We start from the raw sequence: 22,777 nt of genomic DNA on the forward strand, positions 1-22,777 counted from the left end.
AATCTGTGTTTCCAAAGCCATTTACATTTTGCTGACATTTGTGAGGGGATGTAATATACTCCACATTGTATTGTCTCTACCAGTGCATTCTGGGTAAGTTGCCAAAGGCGAGGAAATCTGTCCGTGTCATTGGACGCAAAGTAGCATCAATTTCATCCTGTTCACTTCAGTCTGCAGCCCTCTCTCTCTCTCTCTCTCTCTCTCTCTCTCTCTCTCTCTCTCTCTCTCTCTCTTGCTCTCTCTGTTTCTGAGTGTCAGGCCTGCAGGCTCGGCTGTGTTTAAGTTTTTAATAATTGTACAGCACCACACAGACTGATCTAATGAAATCAGGGATGTTAGTTGGACACTGGTGCAGAGGTTTGTTAGATGACCCTCTCCATGTCCTCTCATATCAGTGCTGGGTGGCTGTTAGTCAGATGAGACGTCTGTATCAGATCAAGGCCACACCACCCACATTCACCAAACGAATAGTTGACATCATTTTTTTCAAATTTCCAGCACTTTCAGTGACAGTATTGTAGAATCTATAATCTAGTGTGGTGTAAACATCTGATATTGCTATATTTTAACGAATAAATGAAAAATGTTTATTTATTTTTAAATAGTTTGGCTGATGTTGTACTAATTGCTTAACATTTGGGTTTACATAGAAGTACTTCTGTTGACATCCTTTATTGGAAGGTGATTTAAAGAAATGTATTTATTTATTTTAAAATTTGATGGTATGTCCTCATAGCAAAGTAAACGTGTCGGTAATACTTTACAATAAGGTTCATTAGTTAATTACATTAGTTAACATGAACTAATCATGAACAGCACTTCTACAGCATTTATTAATGTTTGTTCATGTTAATTTAAACATTTACTAATACATTATTAAAATCACGAGTTGTATTTGTTAACATTAGTTAATGCACCGTGAAGTAACATGAACAAACTATGAACGGCTGTATTTTTATTAACTAATGTTAACAAAGACTAACAAAAAATGTATTGCTTATGGTTAGTTCATGTTAGTTAATACATTAATGTTAACTAATGAACCTTATTGTAAAGTGTTACCTATGTGTCTGTATGGATATTGTCAGGGCGGAGAATCGCTTGCTGAATTCTTTGCGTCAACACCAGGCTGAGATCATCGACCAATATGGAGAAATTATTGAAGAGGCAGAAAACACAGAGCCACTGGGCATCGAATCTGACCTCCACTGGCAGGTACACACACACACACACACACACACACACACACACACACACACACACACACACACACACACACACACACACACACACACACACACACACACACACACACACACACACACACACACACACACCTTCTCTCTGGCAGTGGACATCTTATATAAATAAATAAATAAAATCTGTTAGTATCACCAGTTTTAGTGTGCATTACAGTAAATAACATGCTATAAAACAGGTTTGAAGGCATTGCAAATTGTGTAATTGCCAACTATCGAAACAGGACAGTAGCAAATATTGCACATTATTTACAGATAGCATTCTTTGCTTACTATTGTAAAAGACTGCAGGAGAAACTTGCCTCTGTTTGAACCATGTGGTCGTAAAAGACTGATGATGTCACTCCCTTAAATCTGATGTCAGAAAGATCAGACCATTATTTAAAAGGCAGAAATGTCACAACATAAAAAGATTGAACAGCTTGTACAAATCCTGCATTTTGGTGAAAGCACAAATTCTATTTGAACCCATTTAAATGTAATGCTGTTAAATGGGCACATGCAAATTGGCTGATATTATAAATAAAGAATACAAAGGTAGAAATAACATGAATTTGTTTTAAATGTTCTTTTGAGTTAGACGCTATAGAGCTGAATCAAATAATGTGATTAGGTTCAGTATCCTGTTAATGATATCAGTCATGGGGGCACACATATTACACATTTCCTGAGAATAAGCAAGGAATGAAAGTGTATGAGAACAGGTATCCGCACATAAGTCTTCTGACTTAACCAAAACTAAAGGAAGAGGACAGCAGCCAAAGCAGATTGTTCAGTTGCATGCATGTCGTTGTTGCAGCGAGGTTTTGCGTTGTAATGAGGGCCTCAACAGTAGCAGCAGCCTCAGTTTGCAGACAGAGCGTCAGCTTTGAGGGAGGCAGTAAACGCAGTGAGATTGTAGTATAATTCCTCAGCCTGGCATCCGTGCCCCCCAGTCACTGTTCCATTATCTCTCAAATTGCTGTGTTTCAGAGAGATAAAGATATTTTATGGCTTGCTGACTTGAAACAACCCGCACAGCCAGAAAAGCAATGGTCGACCTGCCACGCATAGTAATTTCATTGGTAAATGACAAAATCTTTGTTTATATGACATTTCCAAAATTACAGTGGCAGATGAATCTCAAATATAAAATGTCACATTTGGCATGCAAAACTATGAAAATATATTTCTGTACAAAATTCATGGAGGCATTTAATTTAGAACGTGTTTAATAACTAAGCCTGCCTGCATCGGTAATCCTGCCTTCAGGACTCAAAAAGATTGTCATATTTATTCACTAGCTCCCCCCCCCCCCCCCACCCTCCTTCGTTCTCACGCCAAAAATTTTAAGGGTAAATGTTCATTGTTAATTAAGATTTACTAATTAAAATGAAAATAATTAAGGAGAAAGCTTAATCTTGGAATATTAGGCTATACTTAGAAAGAAAATAAGTTTTTGTGTGTGTATGCATGAGTGTGTGTTTTTTTTTTTGGGGGGGGGGGGTTCCGGTTTGCAGTGTGTTTTGTTGATCTGTCAGCGAGGTTTCAGCGAAAGCCGGCCTGCGTGCCAGAAAGTGAGGGATAAGAAGTGTAAAGGATCTGGCGAGCTGCTTTGATGTCATCTAGGCGACTGTTATGTCGCAGCTGGAGTAAATGCAACGTCCTCCTCACCTTTATTTCCTGGAAATCTGGCTTTGTTTTGAATCGCATAGTACTTTTACTGTTGCTGCAGTATGTATATGTATAATGTGCACAGAATTCAAATGTTCTATTTTACTGCATGATATACTACATTTTCCAAAATGTGCAAGATACATCAGAACACACTGCACAGGATAGATACACAATGCAGTGCGCTCGACTTGACCTTCCATATCAGATGATAACTAATGCCACTCACATGCTACATGATGAGGTGTGACAACAATTTTGCATACTACAGTTTGAAACTTGAAATAATGCCTCGCAATTTTTTAAAATAGTATACAGCAGTGTATACTGCGCAGTATTCAATAAATTTTAAGCCAGTATTCCATTCTGATCATAGTCTGTGTGTATCCTTCTAATATTATGAATAGCCAACTTATTCCATTCAAATTTGATTCATTCCAAAACAAATCTCAAAATGTAGATCTTGGAAGAGATTACACACGTTGACAAATTTGGTGTAAATATTCAGTACTAAAGAGTAGCAGAGAATAAAATGTTCAATGTAAGTGAAATTATTATTAATTTTTTTCTCTTACTCTCTACAAATCTTTTTTTTTTTTTTTTTTTGTACATAGTGAAAGTGTTTCTTTCGCTCTTTCTTTCTGTGTAGGTGGAATGGACTCGGACTCCGCAGCCCATAGAGGTGCTTGTTTTGTGTCTGAGGGCCGTGAGAGAGAAGCTGCCCAGAGGTCTGTATTCACTAAGCGTTTCTCTTCAGACTCAACTGGGCGGCCGCATGCTGCGCTGGTCCCGTTTGCAGGAGCAGCAGTGGGCTGGAAGCACAGAACCCGTGGAACACCAGGGCCGATATTGTGACACAGAACTAAACATTAACCAGAGCCTCTACATGGTAAGAAAACCCAAGCAAACTGCCCTCCTGAGACACCCGCAGAACTGCCGTTTATTTAACCCCAACAACAAGAAGGCTGATGTTCATGGAACCGATTAGATGTTTGTTGATGTGAGTGGATTCATGCTACATTAAAGAGCACAGCAATCAAACCTCATCACCTTTACGTTAGAAATTGTGCGATATTTTACTACTATCAATCATGGGCACTGCTTAGAGGGGCCGTCTGTCATCTAACATACAACACTGAGGGAATTTGTCATGTTTTTGGCAGAAATAACGAGTCCCTCCCCCCCCCAATTTACCAAGCTAAAAAAAAAAAAGTTTTTTTCCCCCATTTTATTAAGAATTATTCTGTATTTTCAGCTCACCAAGGGCAAATGTATATTCTAAAAAAAACAAACAAACTCGGCAGTGGATCTGTAGTGCATTAGGAGATTAAATTTAGGGATTAAGTGTTATTTTATGTGTTTTTCTGTAAAGGGAAAGACATGTTATGTTGGATGTTTATAAGAGTTTCTGTAATGTTTTTGAATTTTGTGGTTACCATTGTACTGAAGAGTAGTGTGTGTGCTTTGGCTCTGGGCACTATATGATGGACACGCTGGAAGTTTAGTTGCTTCACTCAGTGAGTAATAACTATGGTAATGTTAGTACAGTCTGTAAATTAATTAAACCTCAGTAAATTAATAAAAAAAAAAAAAAAAAAGTTGTGCCAACATACACAGAATTTGTTTGACAAATGTAACAAAGTTAAGTTTAACATACTACAGTAAATTTAATTTGACCTAATCCAACTAAATTGTGTTAACCCAACTAAACTGGTTTAATTTAAATGAAATAAATTGTATAAAAACTTTCTTCAGTTAAATTAATGGTACAATATTTAATATTTTTGGATTTAAAATATCACTAATACCACTAGAACAATGTTATATTCGTTAACTTGTGTACGTAAATGATCTCAAATGTTTCCAAAATTTAAATATAGAAAAATCAGCAATTTTAAGTGTACCAGCCTGTGTCATTGCGTCGCCTGTCAATGACATCATATCTGCGTTACTCTCGTACCATGCATCAGAGACAACATTATTTTGTGGCTAACATAGCGTAATCGGAAAAAGCTTTATTTGTAGTAACGATAATTTTCTACACCATACAATATACTTAAAAAATTAATTGCATGCCATTTACCAACACAAGCCATTCAACTTTTATTAATATGATATTCTAATTCGGTTGTTAAGTCTGACGTCACATGGCAGCGCTTCCGGGTCCAAACGCTCTATCTCATACCACAAGAAAAACAACAAACGGTGCTAGTATAACACACAGTGTACTACAAAAACATTATAATTATAACCTTTATCTCCATACCAAAATTCCAGATGGCCAGACAGTGATTCATCTTTTATAAATCGTAAAAAAATATTAATGTCTGTGACGCTGTGAGCATGGACACTGTTGTGTAGACTGTAAGTATTTAAAATGTTTAACTTTTTAAAATGTTTGATGTTTAATATGAATAAATAGCGCTCATAAACGGCCGTCGATGGCATTTGCAAGTGAAACGAGTTGAGGCTTGGACCCAGAAACGGCGTTCCTTACGTCACGACTTAACAAGCGGATATCGATCTAGCTTTCTGCAGTATGCAACAAGTGTCTCATACCAGCCACAGTGTAACGTTATAACATAACTTTCAACTAGCTAAACTGTATATTTAGTATGATTGATTTGACCACGTAAATCAATGCTGCGTTACCCCATAATTTTAATTTGTCAAATAAAGTGACCTGTATGAGTAGCAATTCAGCACTTGCAGCTATTTCTTTTTACCTTTTTTTTCTTTACTTTATTGTCCTTGAAGGCAATTCTTTATGTAGACAGCAGTATACATACAGTACACTAACAGCAGCACAACACACAAAATAACACATTTTTATAAGAAGTAATTTAAAAACATGATTACAGCAGCTATAAATGCAATTAAATAATGTGAATTTAAGAGATTAAATATAACTGTAACAAAGTTCAAGTTCAGGGAAGAAGGAGATGGATATTAAATGTAAATTTAAGTGTAAAATAAACATAAACAACAAAACGAAAGGAGCGGAAGTGGCCGACTGCGGCATGTAAGCTTAAAAAAAAAAAACAATAAAAAGCAACATAAAATGTCCCACGCTCTCGGACCTGCCTTGTTTCATACCACAGTAACGTTAATAAAACTTTAATACATTAGCTTTAATTTAACTTTAATACATTATTACTTTAATAAGGTCCTCCAGAAGTCGTTATAATATGATGATTTGGTGCTAAAGAAACATTTCTTATAATTATCAATGTTGAAAACAGTTGTGCAGTTTAATATTTTTGTGGAAACTCTGGTAAATTTGTTACCAGGATTCTTTGATGAATAGAAAGTTCACAAGAACAGCATTTTTTTTTTTTTTAATAGTGATCTTTTGTGATAAATGTGTATCACTTTAGATCAGTTGTATATGTCCATACTAAAAAAAATAAATAAATAATAAAAAAAAAAACTTACTGACCCCAAACCTTAGAGTATAAATCAGTAGAGTATATTTTATTGCAATATTAATATATACAACAAAGCATTACAAAAATTAACTCACACTTTTAAAGGGCACCTATTATGCCCCTTTTTACAAGATGTAATATTGGTCTTGGGTGTCCCCAGAATGTATTTGTGAAGTTTCAGCACAAAATACCCCACAGTTAATTTATTATAACCATTTGAAAACGCAATTTTTTGAAACTACAAACACAAACACTGTGATAACGTTTGCTAAGTACAAACGAAATTATATTTACACACTATACAAACAAGGTTTAAATTATATACACAGACATTCTACGACGACGACAACAACTTTAGACGCATTTGTTATTGAATTGGCTGACATCGACTGAAATGACTATTTGCTCAAAAAACATTAAATACACTTACTTCTTCTGGAGGTGACGTTGGATCGCGAACAGTAGGCAACGATCCACACTTGAGGATTAACTTTGAAGCAAGACCTGCTTTGAATTGACCCTCGTTCTCAAAACAGTCAGTCAAAAAATGATTCGCGCAAACATAAACGTATTTTGGAATTTTGAGTGGCGCCTTTCCTTCGTAAATAAAATCCATCCACTGCGTTTTCAGTGGCTCTGATGTCGGAAGTAAGTGAAAACTACTATGTTCATTATTACATCCCACAACAGAACACTTATGTTTCTTAGGAGACATTACCGGCTGTCGTTGAAACAATGGAGGATGGTTGACAGATCACCGAGGGCGGGGTCTATGCCAAAACCAGATTGTCAATCAAACCACGTGGGTGGGGCTTAGCGCAATTCTACGTCACAGTGAGAGCAATCTTAGAACAGGGCGTTCTGAGACAGTGCTTATGAATTATTGAGATTGTAAAAAAAACACTGGGTGGATTTTTCTCATTCTAGGGTGGTTTTGCTCACACACTGCCAACACACATTTATGGTCAAACACCATGTAAAAGTGAATTTTGCATAATAGGTGCCCTTTAAGACAATTATACAAAACATTTGACCATAGAATGTTGCAATTTACCAGTCACAATCAGGTATTTCAGAGAGCCATGTAATAAAAATACATTGTGCAGATTCACTGCATTCTGCACAATGTTAGCTTTGGGTTTGTGCAGAACATCCACACAAGGACAGGAAAATGCTTCTGATATGTTGTGTCTTGTGCACTTTTCAGTGATCTTTAATCCAGCAAAAATCGAATGTGTCCATTATCAGATAGGATTAAACTCCAAAACAGAACTGCACCAGTTATTCTCACTGCAGTTTTACTTGAGCTGTTGAATATAGAGTCAGAATGAGACTTATGAAATGTGATATTAAACAGTGAGTGTGTGTATGGAAGTGGAAAGAGACTGTATTAAAAACCGCTGCTGAAAGCTCAAGGTTTGACTTGAGGGACAGTCACTGTGAATAAAACAGCTGCTTTTCTAACATGACATTTAGTGTGTGAACGTAAATCAAATTTATAATTCATTATACAAGAGTTGACGGTTTATTGGGATAAAAATGAAGTAGAACTGCTTCGAAACCTGAATTTCAGCAGTGTCAGAATTCAAGTAAAACTACTGAGACAAATAAGAAAAATAAATAACTACATGTGCATTTAATAAAATATTAGTGCCATTCAGAACAAAATAATAATACTGATAAGGTTTTAGGTTAGTTTCGGTCATGCTCCTTTAGCATGCTTCTTGTTTTCTGTCAGCTGTGTATGAGAATCAGTATAGTCACTGTGTGGAGAAAAGACATAATATACTAATATAAGAACTGATTATTATTCAGATTGCAGATTGATCAACTGTAAGAAAGAAAACCAATGAAGGATCAGTCAAGTCAACGAGAGACGTAAAAAAGCACACCTATGAAAAAACAAGAATAATCTCATAATACACTCTTTATGAGAATAAAGTGATGACGTTTCAACAATAAAGCTGTAATATTATGAAATTTTATGAGATTATGAGATTAAAGTGTAGATATATTTAAAAAAAGTTTCAATACTAATACTTTATTCAAAAATTGCTACTTGAATCTTGTAACCTTACTTTATTCTCATAAATTTATTCTTGTAAATAGCCTATCATTGAATTATTATTAAAATTATTGTGATTGTATTCTTTTAATGTTATGACTTTTTCCTCAAAATCATTTTTAAACGTTTTATTTATTTATTTTGACATGGCTCCAAATGGCTGTCATACTCCCCTAAATAATTTCCAAAAGGAAGTTTGAATGATAGAGACCTACGTTAGGTTGTTTTGGGTTGAATTAGTTCTATAAGTTTAGACCAAACCCTAACCAGAATGTTTATTTAGCAGTGCCTTGCAAACACTGTAAATAAAGAACCTAAAAATGTGATCAAGTTCAATAATTAAAGCCCCAAATCTATCGTGCGCTTGTGTAGTCAGGCCTATGTGCAGACAGAAGCATCTGACACAAAGAAAATAAAGTGGGCCGCTTTAACTGAATACTCCTCCTCTCTCGTCCAAAACCGTGGGCTCTGATTTGGCAGGCAATCGTTTAGCGCTCCATTGAGATTGTCTAGTGTCAGTCTCCTCTATCCTCTACCAGCTCTTATTTATAGCCAATCCTGTTGCTGTTGATGTTTATGTTTTGAAGATTTCCATCAGATTTGTCTGTAATTGGCTCATTTGCTTTTCGCTGTTGCCCACATTACCGTGCACTCTCGCCTCGTCTGTTTTCCTCACAGCTTTCGCAGAGGAAACGAGGAATTAGCGATAGTAGGAGGAAAGCTACAGCTCATCATGTTTTTCTTGAGTGTCTCTGGCTGGTACTTAGAGTTGCTCTGGTTTGATCCATCTTGCAGATTTGAGTCTTTCCTTCAAGTGGGATGTGAAAGCCGTGATGGTCCAGGCAAGGAAACGGAAGATAAGAAGAATCTTTCACTTCTTTGCCAATCTGAAGTCTTAGTCTCATTTTTTCATCTCTTCATTCCATTGTTTCATAGCGCTTCCATCTAAAGCAAAAACAGTTATTCAATGTGTTTAAAATCAGAATTAGACCAGCAGTCCATGAGGGAAGCCCACATAAAAGAATAGTTCATCCCAAATGAAAATGCTGTTGTTATTTACTCATCACATGTCGCTTTAAACCTGTATGCTGAAAAAAAAAGAGATTCTTCACACAAGCAATTCTTCATAAATTCAGTGAGCATGACTGTGAAGCTCTTTTTTCTTCTTCTTTTTTTGCAATTTATGCCTTCACGTGTTTGCGTTCTCTCTTTTTCCCTCTTTCTCTTGTGGAGTTTGCTCAGTAAGCACAGGTCTGTTTTGAATGAAATGTGATCGCTGTGATGCTTTAATAGATTCCCAGCATGCAGCAGTTCCACCTGAGAACTGACATAGGCCTGAAACACAATGTCTTAGTCATTTCATTGTGTTTTCACTCTCTTTTTTTTAGTCTTTCTCCCCCCTGCCAATTGATACAGTCAGCAGTGTTCTTGCTTATTTTTCAGTAAATTAAGCGCCTGAAATATTTTTCAATATGTATAATGCAGGAGATTATGGCATGAATTTGAGGCCTGACGCAGGGAATCTGTGCCATTTTTTTAGGTGCGAGCACAAAGCGATTAGAAGAGAAACACATGATGAATGTGATAAAACAAGTCTTCTCCGTTTTCCATTACTCCTAATGGAGGGATGGAATATTCCGGGAGTGATTGATGAAGTCAAGCGCTTCTTTCTGTCAGTTCATTTTTTAAAGGTCTGTCTCTTGCTTGATGGGTAAATAAGGATCTCTGCGAGTTAAACGCTGGTATTCCTCATGCCATGTTCTCCTGATATACCACATTTTCCCTTAAATGTGCCTGGTTTACATATGTTCTAGTGATGTCACGGCTGTCATGTTGGGATCGTCACATGCTGGCGCCCCTGCTGAGATGGCTTCCTGAAACCAGCCGTAATCACATTCCGATGTTTCATCATTTAGGTTCAAACTTTAGATCATATTAAAGACATTTACATCTTTAGCTAGAGAGGAAATGATGTAGACTATTACAAGAAAATATAAACGACTCCAAAAATGTGTTATTTTTCAACACAGTAGCAACAAATATTGCTTAACCTCCTACAGTTTGAAAGGCTTGTGTGATTTTTCTTTTATTTTGTATTTATTTAAATAAAAAAATGAGTAAAAAAAAATAATAATAATAAAAAATAAACATTAATGAAAGATATATTGTATGGGAAAAAAAGGTGGCAATTATGAATAAACATTTACTGTATGAATAACTACAACCCAAAGTTTGGATTAATGATAGGTTAGGTGAGTAGGTGAGTAACGATTTTCAACAAACAAACAAACAAATGGAAAATTAGATTAAATTTTTCTTGCTGTGCTGTACAAAATATCCAGTTGATGTCCTATTTTTTTTGGGGTGTGACATCATCATAAAGAAGAAGCTTGTATACTACACTTCTATAAATATATTTCAAACCTATCTATATTATAAGATGCACTTGTACATAATGGTCATTGTGTGCTGAATAAATGCAATTGTGTGTGTATATCCTGCTTAACCTTATTTCAGGGACAAATTTGTACCTAGAAGTGAGTTAAACCTGACAAAAGCTCCTTTTTGGGAAGTCCTTATTTGTAAAAACAGTAAAAAATAAAGAAAAGAAAAAAAAGGTTTTCAGTTAGGGTGTGGGTTTGGGTTAGGTTACAGTATCTGTAGCTAGCTGTATATAAAAACAATAGAAGTCTATGGAATGTTTAGATATACGTGTGTGTGTGTGTGTGTGTGTGTGTGTGTGTGTTTATATAAATGTTCTTTTTTAAAGGTATTATGTAAATTAGTTCAGTCTTGCTTAGGTCTACTCTGTGTTTAAAGTGCTTTATAAGTCATTTTGACTTTGAACTTGTTTAAAATAGATTATCATTTTCATTTGTTTTAGATTATAGGTTTTAGATTTAGGAGTTGTTCTCAGAAACCCCTCTCTGTCTCTCTCAGGTTTTACCTGCGTCATGTGATCTGTTGCCATCCAGTGTGCTAGTGTTCAAGCTGTTATCTCTGCCTGGTGATCACAGTCATGTGAGTTCTGTGGTGGGCTGGGGTGCATTTCCCATCTGCGACTGCTCCCTTCAGCTCTTCAAGGGCAAGTTCAAGACCCCTCTCTTGCGTGGCAGGCCAAACTCCTCACTCAACCAATTCCGCAAAATTGAGCATCTGCTCTCCACTGACCTGGACCACTGGCTATGCAACCTCTACTTCCAGGTACACCTTTAAAATGTGCTGAACATTTAGTTCTTTGAAGACACGCATCAATGTAATAATTCATACTATAATTATTATTAATAATAATAATTTAGTTACTCATGTTGTAATTGCTTAAGCTAATAAACCTCTGTAGTTACTAGGGCTAGGCATTGACACAGATTTCACAATTAGATTTCGATTCAATATCAAATAGATTCAATATTGATTAATCTGTGCCTACCAGGTACAGTACATGGCAAATTTCATCAAAGAAAATATATCTCTTGACTATACAGGGAACCCCAGTTGATATATCAATATAATATTAAAGGTTAAAATTCACTTATTTGTAGGCTACTTGCATTTAAATTACACATAAGGACTTTTTATAATAATAATGTTACAATAATAGCACTACTGAAATATAAACATTTAAATGGTGGCTGTCAAAAAAAAAAAAGAAAGGAAAAAAAAGACTGATTTATTCAAAAATACATTAAATATTGAAGAACAGGTTAAGTAAAAATACAATGAATATGCATTACATTGTGCATACATTTAGGAATATGCTCCTCTCCAGGGTTATTATTTTTTTTTTTTTAGCTGAGTAATACGTTTTTGGACATTGAATGGATTTTCTGAGGTAAATGTAACATTATGTGTCATTGTTTGCAAACTATTTTATTAATGTCTTTCTACTGTTGAAACACTGATTGAGCGATTACATGAGACATGATACAGATTTTTACATCATATCTTCTGATGTTCATTCATGTTTATTTCATACTGTTAACTTTTCACTTGATCTGAGGCGCTACAGTGATACCGATTCCGATATTTTGATTTTCTTAAGGAAAAACAATCTCCCTTAACCAATACAAGGTATATAATCGGCCCTGATCATCAGCTGTTTTAAAGAATCAATCAATGGCCGATTGGTACATCCCTAGTATTTAATGTTTGAATTTCATAATAAAATTGACAGAATTTGAAAGCTGATACTTTGTTTCATGTCATTATTAACAAAGCCCAAATCTTTTTGTGATTTATTGGATGGGAGGCATGCTATACACACTTTGTTCATTCATCAACTGAAAACAGCATAGACTAAAAGATTGATTCTCTGGATTTAAGAATTGATGTCAGTTCTTCAAAATAAGAATCGATTAAAATTGAGAAATCAATATTTTTAACCCAGCCCTAGTAGTTACCCTGACTGAACTCTGTAAATGAAGTCAGTTCTGGGAGAAAAAGGCCTGTTTTGTATATGTGTGTGTGAGAGAGATAGAGAGTGTAAATGGCTCTAGCAAAGAAAATTGGAAATTGGAGCCAGGTTGTAAACAAACCACATCTTTACTAAACAGATCCAGATACATTTGAGGAGAAGCATTGATCCTGTTACTTAACAGCTTAATGAAGTTAAAAAGCAAAGCAATGGCTTATCTCAATCTAATGCATTCATAAAAAAGGGAAATAGTGTGTGTAAGCAATTAATAGGTCCACATGGAATCTGCACTCCACAAAAAGCCCTTAAAGGGTTAGTTCACCCAAAAATGAAAATTCTGTCATTAATGACTCACCCTCATGTCGTTCCAAACCCGTAAGACCTCCGTTCATCTTTGGAACACAGTTTAAGATATTTTAAATTTAGTCCGAGAGCTTTCTGTCCCTCCATTGAAAGTGTTTGTACGGTAGACTGTCCATGTCCAGAAAGGTAATAAAAACATCATCAAAGTAGTCCATGTGACATCAGTGGGTTAGTTAGAAGTTTTTGAAGCATCGAAAATACATTTTGGTCCAAAAATAACAAAAACTACGACTTTATTCAGCATTGTATTCTCTTCCGGGTATGTTGTCAATCTGGGTTCACGACTCCGCAGTGACGCTGCTGACGTGTTATCCGGTGCACCCGAGCTTCGCTTACAGTCTGAGGGAGACGCACGCTGTATTCAAGCTATTCTACGTTGTTTGTATTTTGATATTGCTATATTTTTTAAAATGGTGCGTAAGTGTGCATGTGGCGGATGTCCTAATCACCGAAAACAACGGCGTAAAAGTGCATTACCAGCGCCAACAGATGAAAGGATTCAATGGGATCAATTCAATGGAATCAATTCAATAGAAAGGATTCCAGAAGAGAATACAATGCTGAATAAAGTCGTAGTTTTTGTTATTTTTGGACCAAAATGTATTTTCGATGCTTCAAAAACTTCTAACTAACCCACTGATGTCACATGGACTACTTTGATGATGTTTTTATTACCTTTCTGGACATGGACAGTCTACCGTACATACACTTTCAATGGAGGGACAGAAAGCTCTCTGACTAAATCTAAAATATCTTAAACTGTTTTCTGGACTGAATCTGGATTAAATCATTTTGACATTCCATTCCTATGCTAACTATAATTTCCTGTCACTTCTCCACTGTCCTAAAATGGCCAATAACTGAATACATACATACATACATGCATAAAGTCAAAATAAAGAGTAGAGGTGTACTTTCTGACCCCCAAAATGACAGGTCTGTTTTGGATGGGTTGCAGACAGCAGGGAGAGAGAAAAACAACACTAAATGAAAATATAAAATGCAAGTAAGCATATTTATGGAGAGGAATGGTAGCAAAATAAATGAGCTTATCAGTATTTAAAAGGGAAGAGAAACACTTACATATGTTTTGTTGCAGATGTCAAAGGCCTTGCCCAATCAAACTAAATTAAATCAGGGTTCCTGAATTATCTGGGTCCTGAAGCAAAACCAGTCGAGAGCCACTGCTCTACAATATCTATTTGCCAACTCTCATAATGTCTTTCATAATCAGTCTTTGTCAATCAGCAGACATCCCTCTGTGCAGGTGAAGAGACTCCCGCGGGGCAGCACCAGGGTGCCGGAGCGCAGCTTCACCCTGCAGATCCCCTCTCACCCCCAGCTGAGCTCCAGCCAGGGGCTTCCTCCCCACCCGGACACCTCCACCCGCTCCTCTGCCTCTCTGCCAGGTAGGACTTCTGCACCCCCCCGACAGGAATAAATGCCAACGAATGTCATGGCCCGCCACAAACTCCCACACAGAAGCAGAATGGCAGCTGCCAGTTAGAATCTGGTGGGGCATTCATGCAGAGAAAATGAACCTTCTGCGTTCAGAGTAAAGCACAACCAATTTGTGCAGCACAATACGTGCCATTTAGGCCAAATTGTTTTCACTGTAAATGAAGCTCACTAACATAAGACACTCGGCTTTACACATGATTGACAATTCTCACTGAATGCTATGATCATCATCATCATCATCATCATACGTTGCTGCGTTAGCGAATGGCACATATTTCCTCTAATCAAAACTCTCAGCCGGAAGCCGGCTCACATTGCTGTGTTGAACCGTGAGCAGTCAACGTAAGCGGGATGGGGTAATAGCGAGATCTCTAATAGAGCTCATTCACTTGTGTGCGCCTCCATTAGCTTATTGATTTTTTTTCAGTGTTCATTGTTTGCCGTTTGTTTGGGAAATAGCAGATGATTCTGGAACGGTGCACGTAGAGATTAAAGCTTTTAAAACGCTCGGCATATGTTTGTGTGCTGAACACTATTGAAGATCTTCACAGTCACATTGAAACAAATGAAGCAAATCAAGCGGGTTGTACGTTGTTTTCACGTTACGTCAATGAGGCCCTTTTGCCTGTTTTGTTGTTTGTGTAATTCTTTTAGATGATTCCATCTTTGTTGCATTTATTTTGTTTATAAATTATGTAGACAGCATGTATATGCCTCAGTCTTTTGATGGTGTTTCAATACTTTTGTCATAAGCTCCCACATTTTCAAACATCAGACTTAATCTTCTTGTGCTTTGGCCTTGAATGAAACCTCAAATTGTGTGACTTATTGAGAAAGAGTCATGCAATTACTTATTATAAGCATTTACCCACACAAATTTTTGTTTGAAGGATGATAAAATGGGAGGAAATATATCTATTAGACTGTAGGTGGTATCCGAGCCATCTAGAGACCACTTTTGACTCTATCTATTAAGCAACCACCCTTCAATTGCCAAGCAACCACCCTTCAATTGCCTAGCAACCACCCGTACAATGACAAACTTTCTGATTAACTACATCAGTACTATGCATCATTGGAGAAATCAACTAGCTAGTCACAACTGTTTCCTGAAACCATAGTAACATGTTTGCACCTCCATCGTTTGAACCACGTTGGTTCAACAATATAAGACTGACGTTAATGACTTCACTTGCAGGAGGAACAGTAATAACTTCTACTAATTAATCAATTCAAGAACTCAATTATTATCCGATTTTTATAGTTCACAAAACAACAGAAGTTCAGTTTTTTGATCACACAGGGTATCCGCGGGGCATTAAAAAGCATTAAAAGTCATTAAAAGTCATTAAATGGATTTTGTGAAAATTAAGGCCTTAAATGGCATTAAAAAGCATTAAATTTTATTTCTACAGGCATTACATTTTTAGATAGTTTTGAAGAAACTACTACCAGTTTATTTTGAATAAAGCCTAAATAATTAATAACTTTGATTTGCAAAATATGTACATTGGTGTGATACGCACACGGAACCAGTTTGGTAATTTATTCCGGCCAGTGCAAAATTGCCAAAACGCCGGTTTGGACAGCGACGGGCTGGGGCATAGAGACAGAAGGCTCCATCAGTGTTGCCAACTTAGCGACTTTTTTCTAAGAAAGCGCGTTATAATGAATATAGCGACTAGTTAACCTGATCTAGCTTCCGAGACCCACTACCGCACGAGCGCAAGGTCTTGCTTTCCTGCCGCAGTTGAGGATGTGTGCTCTGTCAGAGAACAAATAAAATAGATACTATTTCTTCTAACCTGAGTGATCATTTTACGTGTACATATAGCCAAAATCACAGCAAACTTATGTGTATGGTGATTTTGTCAGACCACGTCTTGATTATAAATCAGGATATTCGTGCTGGTTTAACATGTCAGGGCTCGAACTTTACTTTCACAAAAATTCAAAATGTGATACTTGATACTGGTAAGCAAAACCACACAACCAAGAATGCTGTTTTCCTATAGGCTACCATCATGATTAAAAACGTGACACTGATTTCATACATTTTTCATTTTTAATAGTATTACCCCCCCCCCCCCCACATTTCATATTTGTGTTTTCAACAAATATTTAAAACAATCTCATAACATTATTTAATGCAGTTGTAATCAATCAAAAATATGCAGATTCACATATGTCAAAGCTGCAATATTCTGAACGGATATTACTTCAGAACAAATTTATATTTCCAAGCAACTGTTTTACTCGTACAAGTGAATGACAAGGCTTAATGTCGAGCCCTGTATGTAGTCTTAATTGGCCGCGTTTCAGTCACCATTTAATATTGTCTGACAACAAAAACGGAAAAAAATATATAGATGAAACAATTTTATTGGGAATTTGGCTGTATTAAAATACATTATGTGAGCAAAAGGGTAGCAGCAGAGAAGCAAACAAATGTAAAGGGCTGACACTTGGCAGAATGCGAATACAACAATGACATGATGAATTTTCTAATTGCCGTATGTCGTCATTAACAACATTTAGCTACATATATATGGCATTAAAAAAAAAAATGGTATTAAAAGGGCATTAAAAAGAATGAAATTAGATTTGATGAAACCTGTAGAAACCCTGTCACATTCACATGCAATTTCTAACTGGTGTACACTTCTGCCGGCTACTGCATATATGCGGTTCATTCTGTCTGCAGCTTTCTCTACAACATAATCTCCAAAATGCTGCTGTTATGAACTTGACACCTTTGCTATTTTTGATCCCTGTTGTTTCAATTATTTGATCTTTGATTAATTGTGGGTTCCCTCTTACTTCAAACTCTGAGGTTCCCTTATGCATTTATGCACATGCACTCTCTTAAAAAATAGTGCTGATTGTTGACATGCTAAAATTAAAATGTATATACAGTATATTTAAATGGAATGAAAGATATGGAATGTCTTTAATGCATGTTAGCTTGCTTATTGTCCAAGAGCATTATCTATGCAAGCCCACATGTCATACTAACAATAAACTATGATTCTAACCACAGGTCGAGAGCTATAGTTTCAACCTCACAAGTTTGTGATGCTGTTTGCGAATGTTCATTGGAACTATTGTTTCGGGAAGTGGTGACATGATTAGTAATGATGGAACTTGGGACCATAGTTGGCAAATGATGTTTTCTGGAAATGCACCTCAGAACACCTTAATGCCTTGTTTATACTTTCGCCTGATAGACGAGGAGTTTATACTTGATGCGCTCGCCGATCTAATATTCTTTGAAATGACGGGGCTCTAAATCATCAGGATGCAGCGGTGAGAAGATACGCACGTGACAATGTTTGTTTTTAGTACACTTCACTAAACCCGCACTAATTACAAAAGAATCAAAGAATCGTGTAAAATCCACTAAACCTTGAGATTATAACTTGTGACATTAGAACAAAATATATAGATATGAGAACATATAGAACTTTGCAAAAGTCTTAGACCACCACCAGCTATGTTGCTTTAGTAATGTTTTTATGACCATCCATATTTATTTTTTTGGTCTTTTTTATGATACAAACAGAAAATAGGAGAGCCAGGTTTCTGCTATTGCTCAAGTGAAAGAGGAGGTCACTAAATACTTGCCACTTTAGCCTAAGACAGTACTGTATATATAACGCTAAATTAAACTACAATCTCTTCAATATTTTCTAATTTCTTTAAATATTTTCATTTAATTTCATGAACATTTTTATTAATCATGGACCTTTATTTTCATAAAAAAGGCTTATATCTGCTATTCATAGTTTTCACATGACATCGCACACTTATAGGAACGCCCACCTGGAGGGCAAAACAAGGCTTTCCTCCAGTGCCTGTCAGTGATTTTTACCAGGTTTGAACAAAGTACTAATGAAGTAAGACAGTAATATTAATATACACCTTTTTGATGATGCATACTATGTATAGGCAAGCTGATGAACCCAGAATATAAAAGGAACACAGTTTCTCTTAAATCGTTGTTCCATAGAAAACCATTATAATGAAAATGCTTAATCATTTAACACATTGGTTCATATTCTGGGCTCATCCCTCCTGTATATAGTATTCATCATTAGTAAGGTGTATACTGAATTTGGTATTTTAATATCACTGTTTTAGTACATTAAGTCAGTTTTCCCAACCACTGTGCCATGACGAGTGGTGTAGTCAGGGCCATACGCACATATACGCCGTATACTTACTTTTTGCCCAGGGCTGTTTGCGTATTACGACTTCTAAGGATTAGTATTTGCGTATACCCACTTGTTTTTTGTTTTGTTTTTTTGCTTCGAAAGTCTATAATCTATTGTCATTAGCTTCCCCTTTCACTGTATGTCCAGTGCTGTTGCGTAAACTCACGATTCTTTGTTGTAATTGGTGCATTAGCACTTCATCATTCTACCTTTTCCCACCCATCATCGTCATGCTTGTTCGCGCTGCAGTGAGAGAACGCCGTTTTTTGAGCGGTGCATTGAGCACAGATCTCTCACTGCAGCGGACATGGCGTGAGAAATGTGGTGAGCGAATAATTAATTATATACATCTAGGGTTGTTCCGATTCCGATACTAGTATCGGAAATACCACCAATACCAGAAAAAATTCTAGCATCAGTATCGGCGAGTAATTAAACTCATGTACCGATCCGATACCATTTTCTTAAACAATATCTAGTTGTGCCTGCTATCTTTGCTAAACGCAGCAAATTGGAAATCAATTCTTCTTCGCGGCTCAGAATGCAAACACAGGAAGTTGTGCTGTGTTGCCATAAGCAACCACTGTTTAGAGCAGCGAAGAAGTGAAAAACAGGGTTATTTATTAGAAATAAAACTAAATAAGATGCTAAACGAATTAATTTAAAGTGAATCTGAAGCATACCTTTCTCATTCGGCACTGTTTCCATTTTCGAGACGAATGCTAAACTATTAGGCTATTTATTATGTAAGCTTTGTACTTCACTCGCATTATCGACATCATTCTTCACATAACAGCACAGTCAGGCGGTGGTCACAGGACGGCAGATTGTATTACAGAATTGAAGTGAGCAGTGTAAAGTTTTATATGTTTGGTTGATTGTATTTTATTTTAATATTTAACAGCTGCGATATCAAGTAAGCAATGCAAGAATTTGTGTGCGCGCGCATGAGGCGCCGTCGCGACCACTGGAACGTTTTTTCCTAAACTGTACTTTGTAATTTATGGTTTATGGTCGTAATTTAAAAGCCAGACATAATTCATACATTTACAAAAGACATTTAAATAACGAAAACAAGCAGAATGTCTTTCCTTTCCTAGATCGCTGGAGTGCGCCACAATGAACCACTTTCGTTTTGTTAATATGTAGACCTAATTATATGGTGAAATATTTCGCGTAGCCTATACGCCTAAATATTCCCTTTTGTTGTATATGTGTTATGTTAGCCTATAGTTTTATTCTGAACCGCTGCATGTGCGTGATGTGGCGTTGTGTGAACTCATGTTCTACATATCCTGTAATTTTCACTGGTTTCAAAACGCACAACAAGCTGCATATTAGCCTACTTGACATTCATCCTAATGGTGACATATATCATCGGAAAAACTAATGCCAGGGCATTGTCATTGTAACTTACCTAACCTATGATGACATGACAGCTGGGCCTGAGCGCGTTAGCGCGGGCATATCTCACTTTAGAGCGTCAGCGCGGGCATTTCACTCATGTTGGATGCGTCAGCGTCATATTTGCATAGGCTGTTCTATTTGAATTCGCGATTGGTTGACTGCCAAAGCAAAATATTAAATAGAACGAAAAAATAACGTTTTCAACTGGTTAATGGCCATTTCAAATGAGTGTTTCTGTTCAAAACGATTAAATCTGATTCAGTTTCCGTTTCTGGTTATGTTCCGGTCAAAATTTCGTTCGTTTCCGGTTTTCGTTTTCGTTCCTTGAACCGGTTCAGAGCCCTGCACCCTGGTATCGGATCAGTACTCGGTATCGGCCGATACCCTGAGATCAGGTATCGGAATCGGTATCGGGAATGGAAAAGGGGTATCGGAACATCTCTATATACATCATGCGTTTGGAGCATTTTTCCCGTAACAAACTGAAAAGACCATCAACGCAACTGCATCAGTGGCACGTGAATCATAAGCATACTCTGGATGTTTTCACGCTCCAAAAGTGTGATAAGATTTCCACAAGCCATTCCTATCGTGACAAATGTGCGATCCATTTGAATTTTTTTGAGAGTTAAACACTTTAAAACACTATAGAGAAGGACACACTGATGAACAAAATAAACAAAAGACTGATGAAAAGAGGGAAAAACATCATCTTGCGCCAACATTTATTAGAAAGCTTTTTAAACTATTCATGACCCACCCTTAGTAGAATTTATCACTTTTATTGTATTATTTGTGGTAAATTCGGCTAACTTGTAGAATTTATAATCTATTAAGGGAATATATTTTCACTAGGTTTATATTACAACTGTGACATGTTGTAGCTATTGTTTCTATAGGCTATATGTGTAGGTTGCTATTTTTCATAAAACATGCTATGATAAAAAAAGGAAAATGTTATAGTTTGACTTCTTATGGCACACTGAAGTAGAAAATTCTGTCAAACTGATAAGCTTACAGATGCTTAAGGCAATTTCTGACGGTTAGTATATCACATTTTAATATTTTTTTAAATATAAAATTTAATATTTTTATCATTATTAAAATGATGAAAGTAAGCAACAGGCATATAGGCCTAGTGTAGGTGTTTATAAGCAGCGCTGCTAATTGTTTACTGAGGTTACTGGGGTCACAGCTCTATTTCTGCTGCTCCATAAGTGCCACCTACTGACTGAGAGTGGATTTCCATTAGCTTGGCTGCGGTTTTTGTTTGTTTGTGAAACTCATGACCACATTTTTATGCACTGTTGTAAATTTTTACTTAATGTTCACACCATTACACCACTTATGGTGGTGTGGGGGTACACCACTTATTTTTTTAGGATTGCACCACTGGCCGTGACAGGTTGTTAAGTGCCGTGTCCGGACGAGCGAGAAGGTGTGCACACGGCAAAAATGTTTGAATGACTTTGATTCAACTCTGGCCAAGCAGGTACATCTGTACCAGCTTCTTACCAGCAACCAGTTTGTGTTGGTCTAAATATGAATTGCTTATATTTACAAATGCAAAATGCCAATAAATAAATAAATAAAATAAATGCTATACAGTTAAGAATATATCATCACTGTCAGGTGGAAATCTCACATCTCAATATTTTGTCATTTTTGTTTTTATTTTTTAAAAATCAATGCTATTGGTCACCCTTTACACCTGTATGTGGGGTTTACAACTTTTTAACCAATGAAAAGGATTTAAAAGAGCTTGTGACAAAACCCCATAACTCCATTTGATCCTCAAACTGTCAGTCAAACCACACAACTCCTAAAACTCCTCATAACTTGTGTTTTAAATATCCCACTTCATCTATTATATTATGAGATTTTGTCCAAATGTATTCAACAACAAGAAAAACTGGTTATGAGGTTTCCGCCCAACAGCGACAATATGTAAATTTGTTGTTTTATCATCATCACAACAACAGCATTTAGCTACCTATATATGACCTTATTGTGTTCCTTCCTGACTTAAGCTCAAGTTTCACATTAAATGTGAGTACTACTTTTAATATAATATCCAGTTTTAATATGCAATGCATGTTTGTGCAATCTTGTTGTTTTAATGCATAGTGGTGTGCTGTGGGATTTTTTACTTATCAAAACTGTGCCGTGGCAAGAAGGAGGTTGGGAAACACTGAATTAAGGCACTTTAAGTGTTTTTCATATTAAGCATTTTTAGAATGTCTCACTGTTTCTAGTGACTAAAATACTGCAGCAGGTGCTGGATATGGATCACGGGTGCCCAAAACTTGCATTTTATTCACACATTTTTGTTTTCCTTCTTTTGAGATCGAAAATGGTAGTCCTGTAATGCAGCTCTATGGATGTTTTGCCCGGCTGGTCTTCGTGCCAGTCACGTGACTAAAAACTATGAATTGTAGACTTACTTTGTAAATATAAACAATTCATTTAGACAAACGTAAAATGGTTGCTGGTAAGAAGCTGGTACAGATGTACCT

General features: G+C 36.4%; 1 protein-coding gene across 6 annotated transcripts in view; it reads left to right on the forward strand.

The window, feature by feature from the left end:
• Nucleotides 1-22,777, forward strand: part of ofcc1 (orofacial cleft 1 candidate 1) — a 141,285-nt gene that overhangs the window by 33,394 nt on the left and 85,114 nt on the right. For 5 of the 6 annotated variants that reach the window (XM_048175057.1, XM_048175059.1, XM_048175058.1 and 2 more), the window contains 4 exons: nucleotides 1,089-1,215; nucleotides 3,562-3,801; nucleotides 11,346-11,609; nucleotides 14,447-14,588. In XM_048175057.1, the coding sequence (XP_048031014.1) occupies nucleotides 1,089-1,215; nucleotides 3,562-3,801; nucleotides 11,346-11,609; nucleotides 14,447-14,588 (773 nt within the window). The remainder of the gene's footprint in view (nucleotides 1-1,088; nucleotides 1,216-3,561; nucleotides 3,802-11,345; nucleotides 11,610-14,446; nucleotides 14,589-22,777) is intronic. The other variant, XM_048175062.1, reaches the window with a different exon arrangement.

The sequence above is a fragment of the Megalobrama amblycephala genome, linkage group LG22 (assembly GCF_018812025.1).
Source record: "Megalobrama amblycephala isolate DHTTF-2021 linkage group LG22, ASM1881202v1, whole genome shotgun sequence".
In the NCBI taxonomy this organism is placed as follows: Eukaryota; Metazoa; Chordata; class Actinopteri; order Cypriniformes; family Xenocyprididae; genus Megalobrama; species Megalobrama amblycephala.